This window comes from Bufo bufo, chromosome 1 (genome assembly GCF_905171765.1).
Source record: "Bufo bufo chromosome 1, aBufBuf1.1, whole genome shotgun sequence".
In the NCBI taxonomy this organism is placed as follows: domain Eukaryota; kingdom Metazoa; phylum Chordata; class Amphibia; order Anura; family Bufonidae; genus Bufo; species Bufo bufo.
The window spans coordinates 317,649,622-317,672,110 of NC_053389.1; the positions used below are offsets into that span (position 1 = coordinate 317,649,622).

Below are 22,489 nucleotides of genomic sequence, written 5' to 3' on the forward strand. Positions count from 1 at the left end.
AGAAGCAACAAAACCGGAAAATTCGGCAACCACCGGATTGTTGTTCTCCCATAAAGGGCTGGCCCAGGCCAAGGCCTTGTCCGAGAGCAGCGAGATCAAGAAGCCCACCTTTGATCTCTCAGTAGGAAAGGCATGTGGCAGCAACTCGAAATAAATGCCCACCTGGTTAAGGAAACCTCGGCACTGAGTTGGCTCTCCCCCAAAGCGCTGTGGAAGAGGGGCAGAACCGGTCATACCCCGAAACACCGCAGGCGCAACAACAGATGTCGGGGTAGACTCTGGCGCAACAACCGGAGCGGCAGTAGGAGCGAGCCCAGGAGCGACAACCGACCCATCGGCAACGGGAGCGAAATGAGCCGTGCGTTCAAGCAGGGTTTGCAACGCCACAGCGAACCGACCCAACAGGTGATCCTGCTGATCAAGTCTGGCAACCAGCGTGGGTAGCGAGGATGGCCCTGTACCGTCAGAATTCATGGCTTGGTCCTAATGTCACGGAACCATGAACCAGACGTACAACAGAAGATAAGAGAAAATAAGAAGGCTTTATTGAAAATAAAGCTGTAAAGCAAAAGTCCAAACGGATGGTGAAACCGAGCAGAGTCTTTGCGAAGCCAGAGGTCAGGAACCAGAAGGGTAGTCAGACGAAGCCAGGATCAGGAACCAGCAGGGTAGTCAGACGAAGCCAGGATCAGGAACCAGCAGGGTAGTCAGACGAAGCCAGGATCAGGAACCAGCAGGGTAGTCAGACGAAGCCAGGATCAGGAACCAGAAGCAGCAGCAGTCTAGAAGCATGTGTACACAAGAGGACCAAGCAAGGAACTGAAGCCACAGACCTCCTATATATATGAGCTAGGCATCCAGCTCCTCCCAGTGGGAAGGAGGAGCCGCAGGGTGGAAGGCTACAAGAAACCCATAAACCAAGATGGCCGCCAGCACATGTCAAACGAAGGAGAACAGCAAGAAGGTAAGACCATGACAGCCTGATTCTCTGCTATGACATGAAGACTGATTCTGCGCTGACATAAGGCCAGATTCTCTGTTACGGGACCGCTCTCCTCTGTCTGGGTGCCGGGGCCTAAATGTGTGACAGTGGCCTGTTCCAGTGGTGGGTGACGTGAAGCCTGATTCTCTGCTATGACATGAAGACAGATTCTGTGCTGACATAAGGCCAGATTCTCTGTTACGCGACCTCTCTCCTCTGCCTGGGTGCCTGGGCCTAAATGTGTGACAGTGGCCTGTTCCAGTGGTGGGTGACGTGAAGCCTGATTCTCTGCTATGACATGAAGACAGATTCTGTGCTGACATAAGGCCAGATTCTCTGTTACGCGACCTCTCTCCTCTGCCTGGGTGCCTGGGCCTAAATGTGTGACAGTGGCCTGTTCCAGTGGTGGGTGACGTGAAGCCTGATTCTCTGCTATGACATGAAGACAGATTCTGTGCTGACATAAGGCAAGATTCTCTGTTACGCGACCTCTCTCCTCTGCCTGGGTGCCTGGGCCTAAATATGTGACAGTGGCCTGTTCAAGTGGTGGGTGACGTGATGCCTGATTCTCTGCTATGACATGAAGACTGATTCTGCGCTGACATAAGGCCAGATTCTCTGTTACGGGACCTCTCTCCTCTGCCTGGGTGCCTGGGCCTAAATGTGTGACAGTGGCCTGTTCCAGTGGTGGGTGACGTGAAGCCTGATTCTCTGCTATGACATGAAGACAGATTCTGTGCTGACATAAGGCCAGATTCTCTGTTACGCGACCTCTCTCCTCTGCCTGGGTGCCTGGGCCTAAATGTGTGACAGTGGCCTGTTCCAGTGGTGGGTGACGTGAAGCTTGATTCTCTGCTATGACATGAAGACAGATTCTGCGCTGACATAAGGCCAGATTCTCTGTTACGGGACCGCTCTCCTCTGTCTGGGTGCCGGGGCCTAAATGTGTGACAGTGGCCTGTTCCAGTGGTGGGTGACATGAAGCCTGATTCTCTGCTATGACATGAAGACACATTCTGTGCTGACATGAAGCCAGATTCTCTGCTATGGCATGAAGAGACTGATTCTGTGCTGACATGAAGCCAGATTCTTTGCTATGGCATGAAGAGACTGATTCTCTGCTGACGTGAAGCCAGATTCTCTGCTATGGGACCTCTGTCCAATTGATATTGGGTCATTTTTATTTTTTTAATTTTTATTTTAATTCATTTCCCTATCCACATTTGTTTGCAGGGGATTTACCTACATGTTGCTGCCTTTTGCAGCCCTCTAGCTCTTTCCTGGGCTGTTTTACAGCCTTTTTAGTGCCCAAAAGTTCGGGTCCCCATTGACTTCAATGGGGTTCGGGTTCGGGACGAAGTTCGGTTCGGGTTCGGATCCCGAACCCGAACATTTCCGGGAAGTTCGGCCGAACTTCTCGAACCCGAACATCCAGGTGTTCGTTCAACTCTAATAGCAAGTGATCAAAAATTCATACACACCTCAAAATAATACCGATCAATACCGTCATGTCATCCTGAACAAAATGATCCTACCTAAGACAATCGCCCAAAAAATAAAAAAAATATGGCTCTCAGAATATGGAGACACTAAAACATGATTTATTTTTTTATTCAAAAATACTGTAATTGTGTAAAACATAAATAAATAAAAAAGTTGACATTTTAGGTATCGCCGAGTCCATAAGAACCTGCTATATAAAAATATTACATTAACTAATCCCTCAGGTGAACACCGTAAAAAAGAAGAAAAAAAAAAGGGGGGGTCAAAAAAGTCATACGCACACCTTACATGACAAAAAGTGTAATAGCAAGCGATCAAAAAGTCATACGCACCCCAAAATAGTACCAATCAAACTGTCATCTCATACAGAAAGAATGAGACCCTAGATAAGACAGTTGCCCAAAAAATACAAAAATCTATGGCTTTCAGAATATGGAGACACTAAAATATAATTTATCTCAAAAACTGAAACAAACAACCAAAAAAGTATATATTTGGTATTTGGTATTTTCGCGTCCGTAACAACCTGCTCTATAAAGATACCACATGATCTAACCTGCCAGATGAACATTGTAAATAACAAAAAATACAAACTGTGCCAAAACAGCTATTTTTTGTTACCTTGCCTCACAAAAAGTGCAATATACAGCAACCAAAATTCATATGTACCCTAAAATAGTAACAACAAAACTGCCACCTTATCCTGTAGTTTCCAAAATGTTTTTTTTTTTTGAGAGATTGTACTCTAGGGGTGCATCAGGGGGTCTTCAAACGTGCCATGGCAGCTTAAAATGATCCCAGTGAAATCTGCCTTCGAAAAACCATATGTCGTTCCTTTCGTTCTGCACAATGCCATGTGCCTGTACAGCAGTTTACAACCACATATGGTATGTTTCTGTAAACTCCAGAATCAGGGCAATAAATATTGAGTTTTGTTTGGCTGTTAACCCTACTTTGTTACTGGAAAAATGGATTAAAATGGAAAATCTTCTCATCTGTGTGTGGGTGTGATCCTCTGCTCTGGACTTGCAGGAGTGCACGGCATTATCATGATTTATAATACTATGTGCCTCTGCTTGACCTTATTTCTACAGAATCATACTGTCACGGATGGTGTACAGGAAACAAGACAATACCATATAAACCAGGGCTGGCCAACCTGTGGCTCTCCAGCTGTTGTAAAACTACAATTCCCACCATGCCCTGCTGTAGGCTGATAGTTGTAGGCTGTCTGGGCATGCTGGGAGTTGTAGTTTTGCAACAGCTGGAGAGCCGCAGGTTGGCCAGCCCTGATATAAACAATGTCTCTCTGGATCCACAACTAAGGAACAAAGGGAGACCCCTGCAATAGACCTGCCGCTCTCCCTCACTGCTCAGCCTATGCGAACACCCCAAAGGTGGATGGCCGCATATCCACGTTCCTCGGCTATCTATTACCTGAAGACCCTACAATAGTGAAGGGACACGACCACCGGCTCCCTACACTGACACGGAGGGAGTCAGGGTCACCTGGATCCAGAAAAGACAAAATCATAAATACATAAACAGCACTTATCTTGCAGACGAATGACGACTGACGACTGGGAACAGGGAACTGGGAACTGGGAACTGGGAACAGCATGCACACACACTCCAGGAAGTTGTATCAGCCGCACACTACTGCATTATGGGGAGGAACTTAAAGGGTAGCGATCAGTCTAACTGCATGACAGCTTAGATAGACTAACGAGATGAGAAACTAAACCAAAACAAAGAAATTCAAGGAGGAGGATCTGAGAAGCTCCTGTCAGAGCTTCTCAGCTGTCTGGCTGTGACAGTACCCCTCCCTCTAGGAGTGGACTCCGGACACTCAGGGCCCACCTTCTCAGGATGGGACCTATGGAAAGCCCTGATGAGACGAGAGGCCTTAATGTCCGTCACTGGGACCCACATCCTCTCCTCAGGACCATAACCCTCCCAATGAACGAGGTACTGGAGGGAACCGCGGACAAGACGAGAATCCACAATCCTAGAGACCTGAAATTCAAGATTTACATCAACCATAATCGGAGGAGGAGGCAAAGGCGAGGGTACAATAGGTTGAACATAAGGTTTCAATAAGGACTTATGAAAAACATTATGGATCTTCCAAGTCTGAGGAAGATCAAGACGGTAGGCAACAGGATTGATGACAGACAGGATCTTGTAAGGCCCAATAAACCTAGGACCCAAATTCCAGGAGGGAACCTTCAATTTGATATTCTTGGTAGACAACCACACCAGATCACCAACATTCAGGTCCAAACCAGGCACACGTCTCTTATCCGCCACACGCTTATATCTCTCACTCATGCTCTTTAGATTATCCTGAATCTTTTGCCAAATAGATGACAAAGACGAGGAGAATCTGTCCTCATCAGGCAAACCAGAAGAGCCCTCTCCCGAGAAAGTCCCAAACTGCGGATGGAACCCATATGCACCAAAAAATGGTGACTTATCAGAGGACTCCTGACGACGGTTATTTAAAGCAAACTCAGCAAGGGACAAAAAAGAACACCAATCCTCCTGATTCTCCGCCACAAAACAGCGCAGATATGTCTCCAGATTCTGATTGACGCGCTCTGTCTGGCCATTCGACTGCGGATGGAAAGCAGAAGAGAATGACAACCGAACCCCAAAGCGAGAACAGAAAGCCTTCCAGAATCTGGAAACAAACTGCGTGCCCCTATCAGAGACTATGTCTGAAGGAATCCCATGCAATTTGACAATGTGGTCAATAAATGCCTGCGCCAGCGTCTTAGCATTGGGCAAACCAGGAAAAGGGATAAAATGCACCATTTTGCTAAAACGGTCCACCACCACCAGAATCACAGTCTTCCCCGAGGAACGAGGCAAGTCCGTTATGAAGTCCATGGACAGATGTGTCCAAGGACGGGAAGGAATGGGCAAAGGAAGGAGAGGACCTGATGGCCGTGAATGAGGGACCTTGGCCCGAGCGCAAGTCTCGCAAGCTGCCACAAAACCCTCAACCGACTTACGAAGCGCAGGCCACCAGAATCTCCGAGCGATGAGATCCAGTGTGGCTCTTGCCCCCGGGTGCCCAGCAAGGACCGTGTCGTGGTGTTCTTTAAAAATCTTGTGTCTCAAAGCGAGAGGCACAAACAACCTCCCAGGAGGACAAAGATCAGGAGCTTCTGACTGGGCTGCCTGCACCTCTGCCTCCAATTCAGGAAAAAGAGCAGAGACCACCACACCTTCAGCCAAAATGGGACCCGGGTCTTCAAAATTCCCACCTCCCGGAAAACAACGTGACAGGGCATCTGCCTTCACATTCTTAACCCCAGGGCGGAACGTAACAACAAAATTAAACCTTGAAAAGAACAAAGACCATCTGGCCTGTCTCGGGTTCAGACGCTTGGCTGACTCCAAGTAGGCCAGATTTTTATGGTCAGTAAACACGGTAATAGGGTGTCTGGCTCCCTCTAGCCAATGGCGCCATTCCTCAAAAGCCAACTTGATGGCCAACAATTCCCTATCTCCCACATCATAATTTCTCTCTGCGGAGGAGAGTTTCTTTGAGAAAAAGGCACACGGTTGCCATTTGGCAGGAGAGGAACCCTGAGACAAGACCGCACCCACCCCTACCTCAGAAGCATCAACCTCAACTATGAAGGGTAACGAAATATCAGGTTGTACTAGGATGGGAGCGGAAGCAAAACTCTCCTTGATATTAGAAAAGGCCTTACGCGCCTCTACCGACCAGGAAGAAAAATCTACCCCCTTTCTGGTCATATCAGTGAGTGGTTTAACAACAGAGGAATAATTCAAAATAAATTTCCTGTAATAATTGGCAAAGCCCAAAAAACGCATCAGCGCCTTCTGATTCTCAGGAAGCTCCCACTCAAGCACAGCGCGGACCTTCTCGGGGTCCATGCGAAAACCAGAAGCGGAGACAAGAAACCCCAGAAATTGGATTTCTGGAACCGCAAACACACATTTTTCCAGTTTCGCGTATAATTTATTCTCCCGCAGGATGAGCAAGACCTGACGTAAGTGTTCCTTATGAGTCTTGAAATCAGGAGAAAAAATCTAAATGTCATCCAAATACACTAATACAAATTTTCCCATTAAATGATAAAAAATGCTGTTGACGAAATGCTGAAAAACGGCTGGGGCATTCATCAAACCAAAAGGCATAACCAAATTCTCAAAATGGCCCTCAGGGGTATTGAAAGCCGTCTTCCATTCGTCTCCTTCTCTGACCCTAACCAGGTTGTATGCCCCTCTTAGGTCTAATTTGGAAAAGACTTTAGCCCCAACAACCTGGTTAAACAGGTCCGGGATCAGAGGAAGCGGATAAGGATCACGAATAGTGATACTGTTCAGCTCCCTGAAATCCAGACAAGGTCCTAAAGAACCATCTTTTTTCTTAACAAAGAAAAAACCAGCGGCAACAGGTGACTTCGAGGGTCGTATGTGTCCTTTTCTCAGACTCTCAGAGATATAAGCCCGCATAGCGACCCTCTCAGTTTGGGAGAGATTGTATAAACGAGATTTAGGCAGCTTGGCGCCTGGGATGAGATTAATAGGGCAATCATACTCCCTGTGCGGAGGCAAACCCTGAACTCCACTCTCAGAGAAGACATCCAAAAATTCAGAGAGGAAAGGTGGTACAGTCTTAGTAGAAACCTCAGAAACAGATGTTATGAGGCAATTCTCTCTGCAAAAGTTACTCCAACCATTTATTTGCCTCGCTTGCCAATCAATGGTGGGGTTATGTTTAGTGAGCCAGGGTAGCCCCAACACTAGAGGAGTAGGCAAACCGCTAAGGACGAAACATGACACATCCTCAACATGAGCATCACTCACAATTAAACGGATATTGTGAACTCTGCCCTTTAATGATTTCTGAGAAAGTGGAGCTGAATCAATAGCAAAAACAGGAATATCCTTTCCCAAAGTGCATACCTGGAAACCATGAGTTATTGCAAATTGATTATCAATGAGGTTGACAGCTGCTCCACTATCCACAAAAATCTCACAAAAAATGCTCTTGCTCTCTAGCGCCACCCTAGCAGGCAGGACAAAACGGGAACTACAAGCAAACGGAAAACCTTCAATTTCCGCCTCAACCCTGCCAATAGTAACAGACGGAACATTTTTAAAAGATTTTTTCCTTTTTGTCTCTTTATTACTCCCAGAAAACTGCCTGAATCTCCTAGAGGGACAAACATTTGCCAGATGATTTATACCACCACAACAAAAACAAACCCTCCCCTGCGGGCTGAATCTTCTATTGTCAGAGGCAATCAACCCCAGCTGCATGGACTCCTGCTCAGAAGGGGCTGAGAGCGACTGAGACCCCTGTGCACAGAATGAGACCGCTGCACTGTCCCGGGACTGAGTATGACAGGAAGGAGAGATCTCTCCTCTCTCTCTAAGACGCCTGTCAATACGAACAGCCTGAGACATAGCAGAATGCAAGGAGGTAGGTCTTTCATGAAAGGCAAATGCATCTTTCAATCCCTCTGAAAGACCATAGCAAAATTGACTTCGGAGTGCAGCATCATTCCAACCCGTATCTGCTGCCCATCTCCGAAATTCTGAACAGTATATCTCTGCGGATTGTTTACCCTGGCATAACAGACGTAGTCTAGACTCAGCCAGAGCAATACGATCCGGATCATCATATATCTGACCCAGGGCTAAAAAGAATTCATCCACTGAACGAAGGGGCCGTGCCTCCTCCGGCAGCGAAAAGGCCCAGGACTGAGCGTTACCCCTGAGCAGCGATATAATGATCCCCACCCTCCGTTCCTTATCACCAGAAGAATGGGGAAGAAGGCGAAAATGGAGTTTGCAAGCCTCTCTAAAACGCACAAAATTCTCACTACCCCCGGAGAACGTATCCGGGAGCGAGATCTTAGGCTCAGCACAAACTCCATGAACGCAAGCTGAACCGGTCACTTGAAACTGAGAAAAAGTCTTACGGAGATCAGCTACCTCCAAAGAAAGACCCTGAAAGCGTTCAGCCAAAAGTGAAACCGGATCCATGCTTGAGACGGTTTTGGCGGCTGATAATGTCACGGATGGTGTACAGGAAACAAGACAATACCATATAAACAATGTCTCTCTGGATCCACAACCAAGGAACAAAGGGAGACCCCTGCAATAGACCTGCCGCTCTCCCTCACTGCTCAGCCTATGCGAACACCCCAAAGGTGGATGGCCGCATATCCACGTTCCTCGGCTATCTATTACCTGAAGACCCTACAATAGTGAAGGGACACGACCACCGGCTCCCTACACTGACACGGAGGGAGTCAGGGTCACCTGGATCCAGAAAAGACAAAATCATAAATACATAAACAGCACTTATCTTGCAGACGAATGACGACTGACGACTGGGAACAGGGAACTGGGAACAGCATGCACACACACTCCAGGAAGTTGTATCAGCCGCACACTACTGCATTATGGGGAGGAACTTAAAGGGTAGCGATCAGTCTAACTGCATGACAGCTGAGATAGACTAACGAGATGAGAAACTAAACCAAAACAAAGAAATTCAAGGAGGAGGATCTGAGAAGCTCCTGTGAGCGCTTCTCAGCTGTCTGGCTGTGACACATACTGACAGCTTTATGTCACTATGATTCTGTGGAAAAAAGTCCATGCAGAGACACATAGCATTATAAATCATGATAATGCCGTGCGCTCCTGCAAGTCCATAGCAGAGGATCACACCCACACACAGATCGTGATTCCCACAATGGACTCGCTCGTGTGAAACAACCCTAACTCTTAGGATATACTAATTAGCTAATTTAAACAGGTCTGCCATGGTGACAGCTTCTTTAAGATTACAATGTATGGAATCCTCTTCACTTGTGAGCCACGGGAGACATGCTAAGGCTATAAGCCAGCAGACTGCTGTTACAGTAAGTTAATGTAAGTGGAGGAAACATAAGAGCTGAAAATATGTCAAAATATACCGAATAACTGATCTGTCTTTTCATAAGATGTATACAGAAAGTAGTAAAGATTTGTGCACAGACAACTGACTAGTGACAAAGCCATTAAGTGCTATCCTCTAGATTGCTCACAGATGTAAATCCATTACTTCTCTGCTGCCAAGACCTGAAAGATGGTTTGCAAACTCCAAGAGTGACACATTTAACCGCACATCTTCCATAATTCTGAAGACCTGGCCACTTACTTCAGTGATAAGATTGGTAACACCCGACAGAAAATAATCTCCCCAACCAGCTTTGATCCTCCTTCCTCCCACACTTCCTCATGTTCTCTTTCCTCATTTGATCCTATAACAGAAGTCTCCAGGCTTCTCTATACTTCTCAAACCACCACCTACAGTGATCCTATTACCTCTAACCTCCTCCAGTCCCTCTCCCTGCTGTCATTACTCACGTTACTGCAATATTTAATCTCTGTCCTCTTTCAAACATTCTGTTATAACCCCACTACAAAAAAAAATATCTCTTGACCCAACCTGTGCTGCTAACTACCAACTCCTCTTAATATCTAAACTCCTGGAACAGCTCAACTGTCACCTAATAAGCTAACTTTCTGCAAAGTCTCTTCTTGACCCTTTACAATCTTGCTTTCACCCCCTCCACTCTATAGAAACTGCCCTTATCAAAATTTCTAATGACCTCCTGACAGCATAAAAATAACGGCAACTATTCTCAACTGATTCTTCTGGATCTCTCTGCAGCATTTAAAATGGTAGACCACAAACTCCTCCTTATCTTGCTCCACTAAATTGGCCTTGAGGACACTGCTCTCCCCTGGTTCTCTTCCTAAGGAGTCATGTACACAATCTTTGTTGTTTTGCTGTTCGTTTTTCACAGATATGTTGTTCTGTATCTGAGCATTTTTTTCTCTGATTTAATTCCTCTTCCTTTCCCTTATTCCACAAGACATATCTGTATGGTTTCTGTATGCGATCCGTTTTTTGCGGATTGTAAACGGAAACAGGAACTTATTAATCACCAAACACATGAGCAATATGGGCTTGGCATAGCATTTCTACAATATGGATCCGCAAAATGCGGATGAAAGACGGATGACATACGGATATGCTTTCCGTATTTTTTGCGGACCCATTGACTTGAATAGGGCCTCGAACTGTGATTTGTGGACAATAATAGGACATGCACTACTTTTTTGCAGAATGGAAATACGGAAATGGAATGCACACGGAGCACCTTCCGTTGTTTTTGCGGACCCATTGAAGGGAATGGTTACGCATATGGTCTGCAAAAAAAACAGAACGGAAGCGGATAGAAAATATGTTTATGTGCATAAGCCTTAACTCTCTGGCCGATCCTTTAGTGTATCATTCACTGGCACTATTTCTTTCCTCATTCTCTTGATGTTGGGGTTCCTCAGGTTTCTGTTCTAGGTCCTCTCCTCTTCTTTGTCTGCACAGCCCCTATTAGACAGTCTATCAGTAGATTTAGTTTTCAGCACCATCTCTATGCTGATAACACTCAAATATGCACCTCATCCATTGACATCACCCCTGCTTTACTGCAAAACATCAGTGATTGTCTGGCAGCTGTCTCTAATCATAATTTCCTCTATCTGAAACCGAACCTCTCAAAAACTCAACTTCTTGTCTTTCCTCCATCTACTAACCCACCTAAACTTGCTTTTTCAATTTCGGTCTGAGGTACTTTCATAACATCTGGCAGCACACCTGCAGTCTTGGGGTCATATTAGACTCAGATCTTTCTGAGGTTCCCCATAATTAATCACTTGCATGCTCTTGTCTAATGCACCTCAAGAACATCTCCAGAATCTGCTCTTTTCTAATGGTGGAAACAGCCAAATGTCTTTGGCTTTGATTTATTCTTATATTGCCTACTGTAACACATTACTAATCAGTCTTCCACTCACTAAAAACACCCGCTTAAGTCCGTCCGAAATACAGCAGCCAGCCACACTATCTGTTTATCCGGTACACCAATGCCTCTAGCCTGTGTCTGTCACTTCACTGGTTGCCTATCGAGCACAGAATACAATTCAAATTCTTAACCCTCACCCATAAAACTCTCCAAAGTGCTGTACCTTTATGCATGTTGTCCCTCATTTCCATCTTTCACCCTACTCTCTATTTTGTCAATGATCTATGATTAATATTCTCCATAATTCAAACCTCTCACCCCCGTCTTCGAGACTTTTCTCGAGCCACATTTGCTCTCTGAAATGCACTTGCCTGGACAATCAGGTTAATTCCCAACTTCCTTAGCTTAAAACGTGCCTTAAAAACACATATTTTAAGGCAGGGCAGGCTTATCATGTTTGGTAAACTCACTCTTCCCCCCTAGTAAACCCCCCTCCTTCAACCCTTATTCTGAACTGAAAAATTCTTGCATATAGTTACATAGTTGTCAAGTCCAACCTGTAACAGTAATCCCCACACCCAATGTACTAGCTCATGTAGCTTAGCCTGCACAACTCTGTTTAGTACAAAGGCGGCTGGACTGCTTTGTAAAAGAACCAAGTTTAGCTTTTGTGTCACCTCCATTCCCTCATAGATTGTAAGCTTTTACAATCAGGGCCATCACTCCTAGTGTTTTATTTGTTTATTACCCTATAATTTTGTGATGCCTTTTGATTTCTACATGAACCCTCTGAATTGTAAAGCACTGCTGAATATGGTGGCACTATGTAAATAAAGATTATTTTTATAATTATTCATTCATGTATTCTCTTTTGTTATTCTACAATAAATCTGCACAGAATATAATGAAAGCTGTATACGTGAAAGGTAAAGAACTACATTACAAGTCCCACTGGGCAACATCACAAACTGGCAAGGAGGACAAAAGGGCAAAAAGACGCATTTTACAGATGAGTGCTTCCAAAATGATAACCTGAATACTGTCATATGCATAGTATTCATTTTGATAAATAGAATTTATACAAGTAGTCAAAATAATATAAATGGTCTGATCTAATACAGCAACACTTGATAAAATGGAAAATGTTCTTAAAGAAATAGTTTACCAGATCAGGAATCACCAACAAGATCAGTGCTAGCTCAGCTATCAGGCTAGTCACCCAGGCATTGTAGTAATTGTGTGTGATGAAGGACAAAAAATAATCAGGACGTCTTAATTTTGATCAGGGAATATGAAAAGAATCACTAACAAGTCACATGACACTGGGGAGAGAAAATGGCTAATTGGGCACAATTTGGCCATTTTCACTTAGGGGTGTATTCACTTTTGTTTCCGGCGGTTTAGACATTAATGGCTGTGTGTTGAGTAGTGATGAGCAGAAGGGGCAATATTCGAATTTGCGATATATCATGAATATTTAGGCGAATATTCGCCAAATATTCGTGATATTCGTGATATTCTTTTCGATTGCGCTAATATGCACGCACGTACGCATGCACGCACTATTAGCTACATAAGAGATGAAAATGGTTGGCAGCAACTTTCGAGATAGTGAGGAAGAACTCCTGGTCACGGTAAGTAATTGTACATTACAGCACTATTTTAGATTAAAATTCCATGCATGTCATAACAATAGCTTTATATGCAGATAGAGTTTTTCAAAGTATTCGAGATCGCGCAAATCGCCACTATTGATTCGAATATTTTAGCGCAATAGCTACAACTTCACCTTTAATCAGGTCTGAACACATATTACTTATTGTTGAACTTAGTATTGTTGGGACATCACAGCACTATTTCCGTAGCATGTATGTATGGACAGCAGAGAAATCTCTCTCACATGCACATTGCACATTTATTTTCCTGCCACAAACTATAACGTATACTATCTAACACTAACTATATGGATTATATATTTCAGCTAACTATCTCTATAACCTACACTACACCCTGCACTGGACCCTATCAGCTATTCAGCTTCACAATTCCCTATCACTATCGAACACTAACTATCAGGATTATTTATATGCGATTTGGAATGTAATTTGAAAAAGCACAGCACAGTATTCAAGCTCCTCTCTCACATGAAACTCCACAAAATGTCTGCTGGGGAGTGTCTTAATTTATATAGTGAAGGGGTAGGCAACTTTTCTATTGGTTGCTACGGATGTTGCTAAGCTGTGACAAAGCCTTCTCATTGGCCCACAAGCTAGAAGAAGGGAGGGATGATCACCCGATGTGCACTGTGTTAAAAAATAATATATATACAAATATTCATCATTACAAATATATAGCACTATATTCTAAAATATTTGTGAATTCTCGAAGTGCCGATATTTGAGATAAAAAATTGTAATACGAATATTCACGCTCAACACTAGTGTTGAGTTATTTTGAGGGCACCCAAAATTTACACCGTGATACGAGCTGTACACTGACTACTTTACATTGCATCAAAGTGTCATACCTCCGGTGTTGTCCCATGAAAAGATATAATAAAATATTTAAAAAAATGTGAGGGGTGGACTCACTTTTGTGAGATAATGTATATAGTGCCATTGTTTGATTTAATGGAAATATAAGAAGAAACTGGAATGCCTTCAACATCCCGTTGGAGAAGTAAATAGGATACAAATGCATTCTCATTGGCATCTGGGTCTATGGTTTTTATAAAGCATAGTTTTCCAGCAGGTCCACAGTGTAAGAAGACTCCTCAAACACTGGAGGGTTGTCATTGACATCTAAGATTTGCACATGGAGTGTTTTCTGAGAAGACAGAGGTAGGACTCTAGAGTCCATAGCTCTTATTGTAATATTATAAGAAAAACACTTTTCAAGGTCTAACTTACCATCGGTCAAGGTCTAACTTACCATCGGTCAAGATCTTTCGCCGTATGAGTTCAGTTTAAATGAAACATCTGGCTGTATGGTTACACTAACCTTTCATCCTTAAATCTTTGTCTGTGACACTCTTCAAAGTAACTACAGTGTCTACTTGAGAGTTCTAAGCAATTGCAGAATAATTAGAAGTCGCAAATGTCTCTGGAACATTATCATTAACATTATTCACCTCAGCCAACACTTTGCAATGCCCTGTCATAAGGTGCATTTATACTGTACGTGCCAAGGAGCAGCAAATTGTCGGGAAGGAAGCATTTCTTCCTGACAGTCGGCTACTCGCTCAGGAGGTGATGCGCTGCATTGACAGTATGAGGATGCAGATGCGTAGCAAGGGGGGACTGCCGGGGCACGCAGCTCGAACGCAGAGGCTGGAGAGGCACACTTGCCAGGCAGTTCCTTTACATAGTGAAGCAGAGAGATGTCCGGTCCCTGCTTTATCGCTCAGCTGATCTCCATTGTTCCATTACAGGCTGCACATGGGGCTGCTGGCTGTGTGGGAGGAGCTGTTAAAGCCCAGGAATCAGCCTCCTGCACAGTGAGCAGCGCGCGTATGTGAGAATGTCGGTTGTGCTGCTGCTGCTAGGAACGGACAGATGGATGTGCCGATCATCGGGGAAGCAGGTAAGTATTTTTTTTATTTTTTTATAGAGCTGGCGAGGGCACTAGGGGCCAAAGGGGGGCACAGAGAGGACATAACTACAGTGAGGGGCCACAAGGAGGACATAACTACTGTGTGGGGGCACAAAGGTGGGCATTACTAATGTGAAGGAGCACAAAGGTGGGCTTAACTACTGTGAAGGGGCACAATGTGGGCATTAGTATTGTGAGCGACACAATTTGAGCATTAGTACTGTGTGGTAGCACGAAGAGGAAATGCCCTAGATTACCCTGTTATATCTTACAGGGCCAGCACAGTACCCCCAATATTTCACAAATATTTGCTAGAATATTCATCATATATTCATGAATTCGCGAATTCAAGATTATTTTCTAGATCGCGAAAAATCGGCAATGTAATATTTGCGTAATGTGCGCAAAATACAGGCGTGGATCATTATAGCTACATTTTTCAAGCTGCTAGAAGTTTCTTGAGTCTGTAGAAAATGGTTGGCACGGCAGAACATTACAATAGCTTTATATGCAGACAGAGTGCTCCAATATATTTGTGATTGCGAAATCGGCACTGATGCGAATATTTTAGCACAATACGTGCAGCTTCACATTTTAACAGGTCTGACTACTTATTAGTGATTGGTGCACTAAGTATTGTGAAATTATGACATCACAGCACTATGTATGTGTGGACAGCAGAACCCATCAGCTACACTATATCACTATCTAACCTATACTGACTATCCCCACTAACTATCTGTATTATATATATATATATATATATATATATAAGCTATCTAACTAACTATCTAATGTAATGACACAGGAAAGCAGAGAGCAGAGCAAAAACACTGCTGTCTCTCTCAGATCTGAAAAATACTGCATACAAGGGCTGCTGGGGAGGTTCTTATATAGTAAGGTGTAGGTAACTTTCCTATTGGTTGCTAGGGATGTTGCTAAGCTCAGACAAAGACATTGTAGCCTTCTCATTGGACCACAAGCAAGAAGGGAGGTTACTGATGAAAAAAAAATCGAGAATATTTGAAATTACGAATATATATCACTATATTCTAAATATTCGCAAATTCTCGAAGTGCCGATATTTGCAATTAATATTCGCAATTTGAATATTCGCGCCCAACACTATTTGTAATGGCTTGATTTCAGTAACTGCAGAGTGGACAGAGCCATTCAGAGGAAAGCAGCACCAATGGTGTGGACTGCACTGGTCAGAGGACATCAGCATCAACAGGGGGATATTCAGCTATCTGCTGGTGACTGAGTTTCAGCACATGGGCAGTGTCAGTCATACAGGAAATATAAATGGATAAAGCTAGCTATACACCCAGCAGAGAGCAGCCTTCAGTTCGTTCTTAGTTCTTAGATCGGCAGCCATGCATCCAGCTCAGAAGAAATCCAGTGTAGAGATGCCATGTGAGCTCTGGACCCTCTCCTCTTCCTGTAATATTCAAATCTTCAAAGTGCCAGTGCATAAACCAACATGTCTGCAGCAATCCAGAGGAAGCCTCGGGCTCAGCATCTCAGGTGCTTCTGACAGACTCCTTCCTTTGCTTCAAAACAGCTAGCCAACAGCCGGCAGCCATACACATACTAAAGACGAGAGCAGCTCCGAAAGAAGGAACATGTGATACGATGGTGTCGGGGGGTAATAATTCAATTAAGAATTATTAATTATGGTCATAAAATAATTAACCATAAAAAAATTAAAATTTATAAAAATTGTCATAAATTCTTAAAATCATGACCTGGTGAATTGTAGACAACTTAATTGATACAATTCACATCTGAGTCCGACTATTTCCTCAGATAAATAAGCTCTTTTTGACGTGAGATGATGTTAATGATAAAATGTAGTTCTGCATTATACAATAATACACAGATATTATAAAAAATATGCAGATTTATTGGTTACAAGGTTATAAACATATATAAGTAAATAAACACAATGATACATGCTAATGAATATATGTAGCGTTAATATAAAGCATTACAAGCTTAACAATGCATGTGAGTGGAAATAACTTGTCACATTATACACACGCTATTATAAGGTTAGGATATCAAAGTAGGAACATAAGTTATATACATTACTTCTGTTCAGAGAAAACCTCATGATATCAAGATGGGCATGTCTAATCCTAGACATCATTATAGAATGCTAAATACATTCTGCCCCCCCTAACCAACTACACATCACATGACTTCAAGATGGGCAAATCCATTCAAGGATATAACTTAGAAGAGATAACTGTATCCTTCCGCCATCTTGGACTATTTTCACATATATAACTTTGGTAAGACTATTTAGACAAATAACAGGGATCTAGGATCTTAAATGGGAAGGACTTGACGTCTTTCCGGTGGGAATCCATCACTTAGCTTGGCGAAGAATGTTCTATCAATATCAATATATATATATAAGCATTTAATGCTTTGCTAGATTATGAGTCTAGATTCTTCTGCAGGTAGAATGAAGCCTCACAATATCCTAAGACTACATCTCAATATGGAGATGATCACTTAATTTAATCATTTATTTATTCGCCAATCTAGATGGTATAATTTCACCCACACTATCAACTTAGTCTTAATAAAATGAAATATCATTTTCTGTGTCTCTTACCAAGTCCTAGCAGGAATCTCACTTCTGCTCCTAGGAAAGCTGGGTGGTCCATCATAGCGCATCTCATTATGGCTTCCATCTTGATAGACCTCAACTTCTCCTCTCCTCCCTCTCTCTTTCTCTTGATCGCTCCTCTCTCTCTTTCTCTTGATCGCTCTCCTCTCTCTTTCTCTTGATTGCTCTCCTATGCTACTCCGCACACGAATAATTATTCCCCCCCTTATCTAAGAATCATCCCCTTTAGATTAGGGATTCCCAATCAGGTAAGGTGGGTGTATTTGCATGCTAATAACATCATGACGTGATCTCAACTCCTAAAATGGTATAGAGCAAATAATGAAATAATATAATGTTGCCCATCTGACTCCAGATGGCACTGCGGTACTGTAGGTGAATATAACAACTTTTTAAGCATTAAAATTAAATATCTAATAATACTTTCACATGAACTTTTTGACCTATCTACCATAAATCACTGAGGAAGGTCTTTTCCTTACACTTTTAATTACCTATATCCTGGATTTGTCGGAGTTGACTGTCTTCTCTTATCTTTTTGAAATATGGGTTGACTTGATGAAAACTTTATGTAGCGGCTTTGATGCTGGGCATCGGAACTTGTAGATTTCACTTATGTACTCCCATGAATAACTATTGTTTTGAAATCCAATTAACTTAAACTTACTTGTTTCTGTAGTTGTTTCTTCTAAATGGTAAATACATGGTATAACATATATATATATCGATACATTGTTACACATAGATAACACATTATATGAATTATTGATTAACATATGTTGTAAACTAAATATACCATACAGAGATATATATATAATATAATTATGTATATATAAATTGAAGCTCATACAGCAGGTGTGCGATAAAGACATGAGTCCTTATCAAGTAACCACGTCCCCTCCAGACAGACATGTTGTAGGGGGTTGGCATACTCCTTACCAGATGGTCTCATATCTATAGTAATAACTTTTTAAATACAATGTCCATCTATGTTCAACAATTATTATATATATATTTTTTTATATAGACTGAACTTGCCATGAACTCATCTTGGCTTTTTCAGCCACATAACAAAACTTTGGTTCAGGCTGAATCTTATTCTTAAAGGCAATGAGATGAGCATTCATTTTGATTATAATGTCATTAGATAATATTGTATATGTATGAAAATGCCCAACAATGGTTAGATAAGATGTGATCTGAGGGTGGAATTTGATTTCTGTAAGAGGAGGCGGTGGTACTTTAAAGGAAAATTAAAATGACAAAAATGAAATGGACTAGGCAACTGCTCTTATGTGATGCAATCCTATATATTGTGAGTGAAATAAAAAAATTATTATATTTTTTGTGTCAGTCACCAATGTATAGTAATATTTGTTACAGGATACTGCATATAACAACTTCATAATAATAGTACTTTTACATTACTTTGCGATTTTGCACAGACCCCAGTAGATACAGCCTCACATTACAGTTCCTGAAGCTTAATAAAAATAATAAACTTTCTTTTTTTCACTTTATTACGTGTTGGAGTGCTGCTCGCTTTTACAGTTTATATATTGGGTAAGCTTGTCCCCATTGAGCGAGCACCCGGTTTTTATTTTTTATTTAGCAATTTAAGTCGGTGCTGTCTTTCTTTTTTCTTTCTTGTGTACATATATATATATATATATATATATCCATGCTCGCAAAAATTACTTAATGGAATAACAATTGTAATGCAGGGGCATCGGCTATTTGAATATGCAAAATACCCAAGAGAAACCAACTTTGAGGTCCCTTCACATTTTGTGCCACTGGCCTTCTTTTGCAGACCCTGGTGGAATCCACCCCTTCCCATCCTGGGTTTGGCACAGGAGCTGCAAACCTTGGACCTCCTTGTGCTTGCTATCACCACACATAACACTGTACATCCCTGTACAGTGCTTCCATGTGGGTGCTGAATGCTAACTGCCAGGGTGGTAAAGCAGGAGCAGCAGGTTGGTGTAAAGACTACTCTACTCTCCGCTACACTGCTGAGTTCAGGACACAGGGCACAGTGGAGTGAGTTTGAATCTGAACAGGGCCGGTGCAAGGATTTTTGCCAACACAAGCGAATCTACATTTTGGCGCCCCCCCCCCACTAGAGCTCGTGGGGGGGATGTAAAAAGGAGGGGGTGATGTGACATGGAGGGGGAGAAAAGTGACATGGAGCTGGAGAACTGTGACATGGAGGGGGTGATGTGACATGGAGTGGGATGAGAAATGTGACACAAAGGGGGTGATGTGACACGGAGGGGGGAGAAATGTGACATGGAGGGGGAGAAATGTGACATGGAGGGGGAGAAATGTGACATGGGAGGAAAGAAATGTGACACAAAAGGGGTGATGTAAAAAGGAGGGGGTGATGAGACATGGAGGGGGAGAAATGTGACATTGAGGGGAAGAAATGTGACATGGAGGGAGAGAAATTTGACATTTCTCCCTTCCATGTCACATTTCTCCCCCTCAATGTCACATTTCTCCCCCTCAATGTCACATTTCTCCCCCTCAATGTCACATTTCTCCCCCTCCATGGCACATTTCCCCCCTCCCATGTCACCCCCCTCTATTAATATTGTGTAAAAAAACATTATGCTCACCTGGCCCTGTTCCCATCTGCAGCAGCTACCTCTGTGTGGTCCTGGTATCTTCTCTCTGGGCTCCCGACAAGTTTGAGGACCTTTCCCACTCAGCCAATCAGTGACAGCAGCTATGTCACGTGTCAAGCCAGTGATTGGCTCAGCGAGAAATCACTGGCCTGACACATGACACAGCTGCGGCCACTGATTGGCTGAGTGGGAAAGGTCCTCAAACTTGTCAGTAGTCCAGAGAGAAAATACGAGAACCACACAGACGAGAACAGCTGCGGGTGCACGGCGGCGAGCATGTGATTTATAAAAAAATAAAACGTTTCATTCCCCCCCCCTTGGCTTGGCATCTCTGCGCCATAAGGCAGCTGCTTGGTCGTCTGCCTTATTATAGCTCCGGGCCTGGATCTGAGTGTGCCAAGAGCCACTGTCTACTACACTGGTGTGTGAGTGGTGTGGCATCGTCCTAGCTCAAACACCACACCCGACTGGTGAGTGAAGGCCACAGTGTCCTCTAAAGTAAAAACAATTAGGTATCAAGTCCCCCTCTATGTTCCCTCATGAATACTGTATTTTTCACACTATAAGATGCACTTGACTATAAGGGTACCCACTCTCAGGTGTGGATAAATGCATAGAAGATCCACATGATTTACCATGCTGATTTATGTGCATTTCTGTACCCAAATCTCACAAAAAACTACTGTTTCTAATAGTTTTGCCAAAGATCTAACCCTTCATTTGAAAAGAGTGAAATTTGCAGCTAATCCCGCAAACATAATTTACATGCTGCGGATTGGAAAATCCACAAGGGAGGTCAATTTCGAAGTAGAAATTATTTGCAAAATGTACATGAGAATTGTCTACTCTCAAACATTTTGCTGGTACTGTATTACTCTGTGGTTTTTCTGCACAGGAATTTGCGTGAAAAAAATGTGCATAATCTGCAATGTATGCACCCCAGGTTTAAACAACAGAAAATAATAAGAAAAAAAATTCTACTTATTAAACCTTACCTGGTTGTTTATTGAAGTGAAGGGGTCAATGTCAGTAACTTACACACCCAGTACTGCTGCTTACACACTTGACAAACACAGTCCTGCTACGTAGCTGACATACACACACATAGCACAGCCACATACCGTACACCCCATGACAAACTCAGCTTTGCTTCACAGCTGACATATACAGTTGCAAGAAAAAGTATGTGAACCCTTTGGAATGATATGGATTTCTGCACAAATTGGTCATAAAATGTGATCTGATCTTCATCTAAGTCACAACAATAGACAATCACAGTCTGCTTAAACTAATACCACACATTTATTTAATTTAATGTTACCATGTCACAGTCTGCTTAAACTAATACCACACATTTATTTAATTTAATGTTACCATGTTTTTATTGAACACACCATGTAAAGATTCACAGTGCAGTGGAAAAGGTATGTGAACACCTAGACTCATGACATCTCCAAGAGCTATTTGCCAATGAGATGAGATTGGAGGTGTTGGTTACAGCTGCCCTGCCATATAAAAAACACACACCAGTTCTGGGTTTGCTTTTCACAAGAAGCATTGCCTGATATGAATGATGCCTCACACAAAAGAGCTCTCAGAAGACCTATGATTAAGAATTGTTGACTTGCATAAAGCTGGAAAGGGTTATAAAAGTATCTCCAAAAGCCTTGCTTTTCATCAGTCCACAATAAGACAAATTGTCTATAAATGGAGAAAGTGTAGCACTGCTGCTACTCTCCCTAGGAGTGGCCGTCCTGTAAAGATGACTGCAAGAGCACAGTGCAGACTGCTCAATGAGGTGATAAGGAATCCTAGAGTGTCAGCTATAGACTTACAAAAGTCTCTGGCATATGCTAACATCCATGTTAGCGAATCTACGATACGTAAAACACTAAACAAGAATGTATTTCATGGGATGATACCACAGAGGAAGCCACTGCTGTCCAAAAAAACATTGCTGCATGTTTACAGTTTGCACAACAGCACCTGGATGTTCCACAGCAGTACTGGCAAAATATTCTGTGGACAGAAGAAACCAAAGTTGAGTTGTTTGGAAGAAACACACAACACTATGTGTGGAGAAAAAGAGGCACAGCACACCAACATCAAAACCTCATCCCAACTGTGAAGTGTGGTGGTGGGGGCATCATGGTTTGGGGCTGCTTTGCTGCGTCAGGGCCTGGACGGATTGCTATCATAAAAAAAAAAATGAATTCCCAAGTTTTTTCAAGACATTTTGCAGGAGAACTTAAGGCCATCTGTCCACCAGCTGAAGCTCAACAGAAGATGGGTGTTG

The 22,489-nt window shown here is 42.9% G+C and overlaps 1 protein-coding gene across 3 annotated transcripts in view; it reads right to left on the bottom strand.

Moving 5' to 3' along the window:
* Positions 1–22,489, bottom strand: part of LOC121008928 (protocadherin alpha-2-like) — a 381,217-nt gene that overhangs the window by 329,976 nt on the left and 28,752 nt on the right. Inside the window, exon 2 of one of the 3 annotated variants that reach the window (XM_040441729.1) lies at positions 17,638–17,648. The exons of the other annotated variants lie outside the window; for them this stretch is intronic. Coding sequence (XP_040297663.1) covers positions 17,638–17,648 — 11 coding nt within the window. The remainder of the gene's footprint in view (positions 1–17,637; positions 17,649–22,489) is intronic. 3 annotated transcript variants of the gene reach the window in all.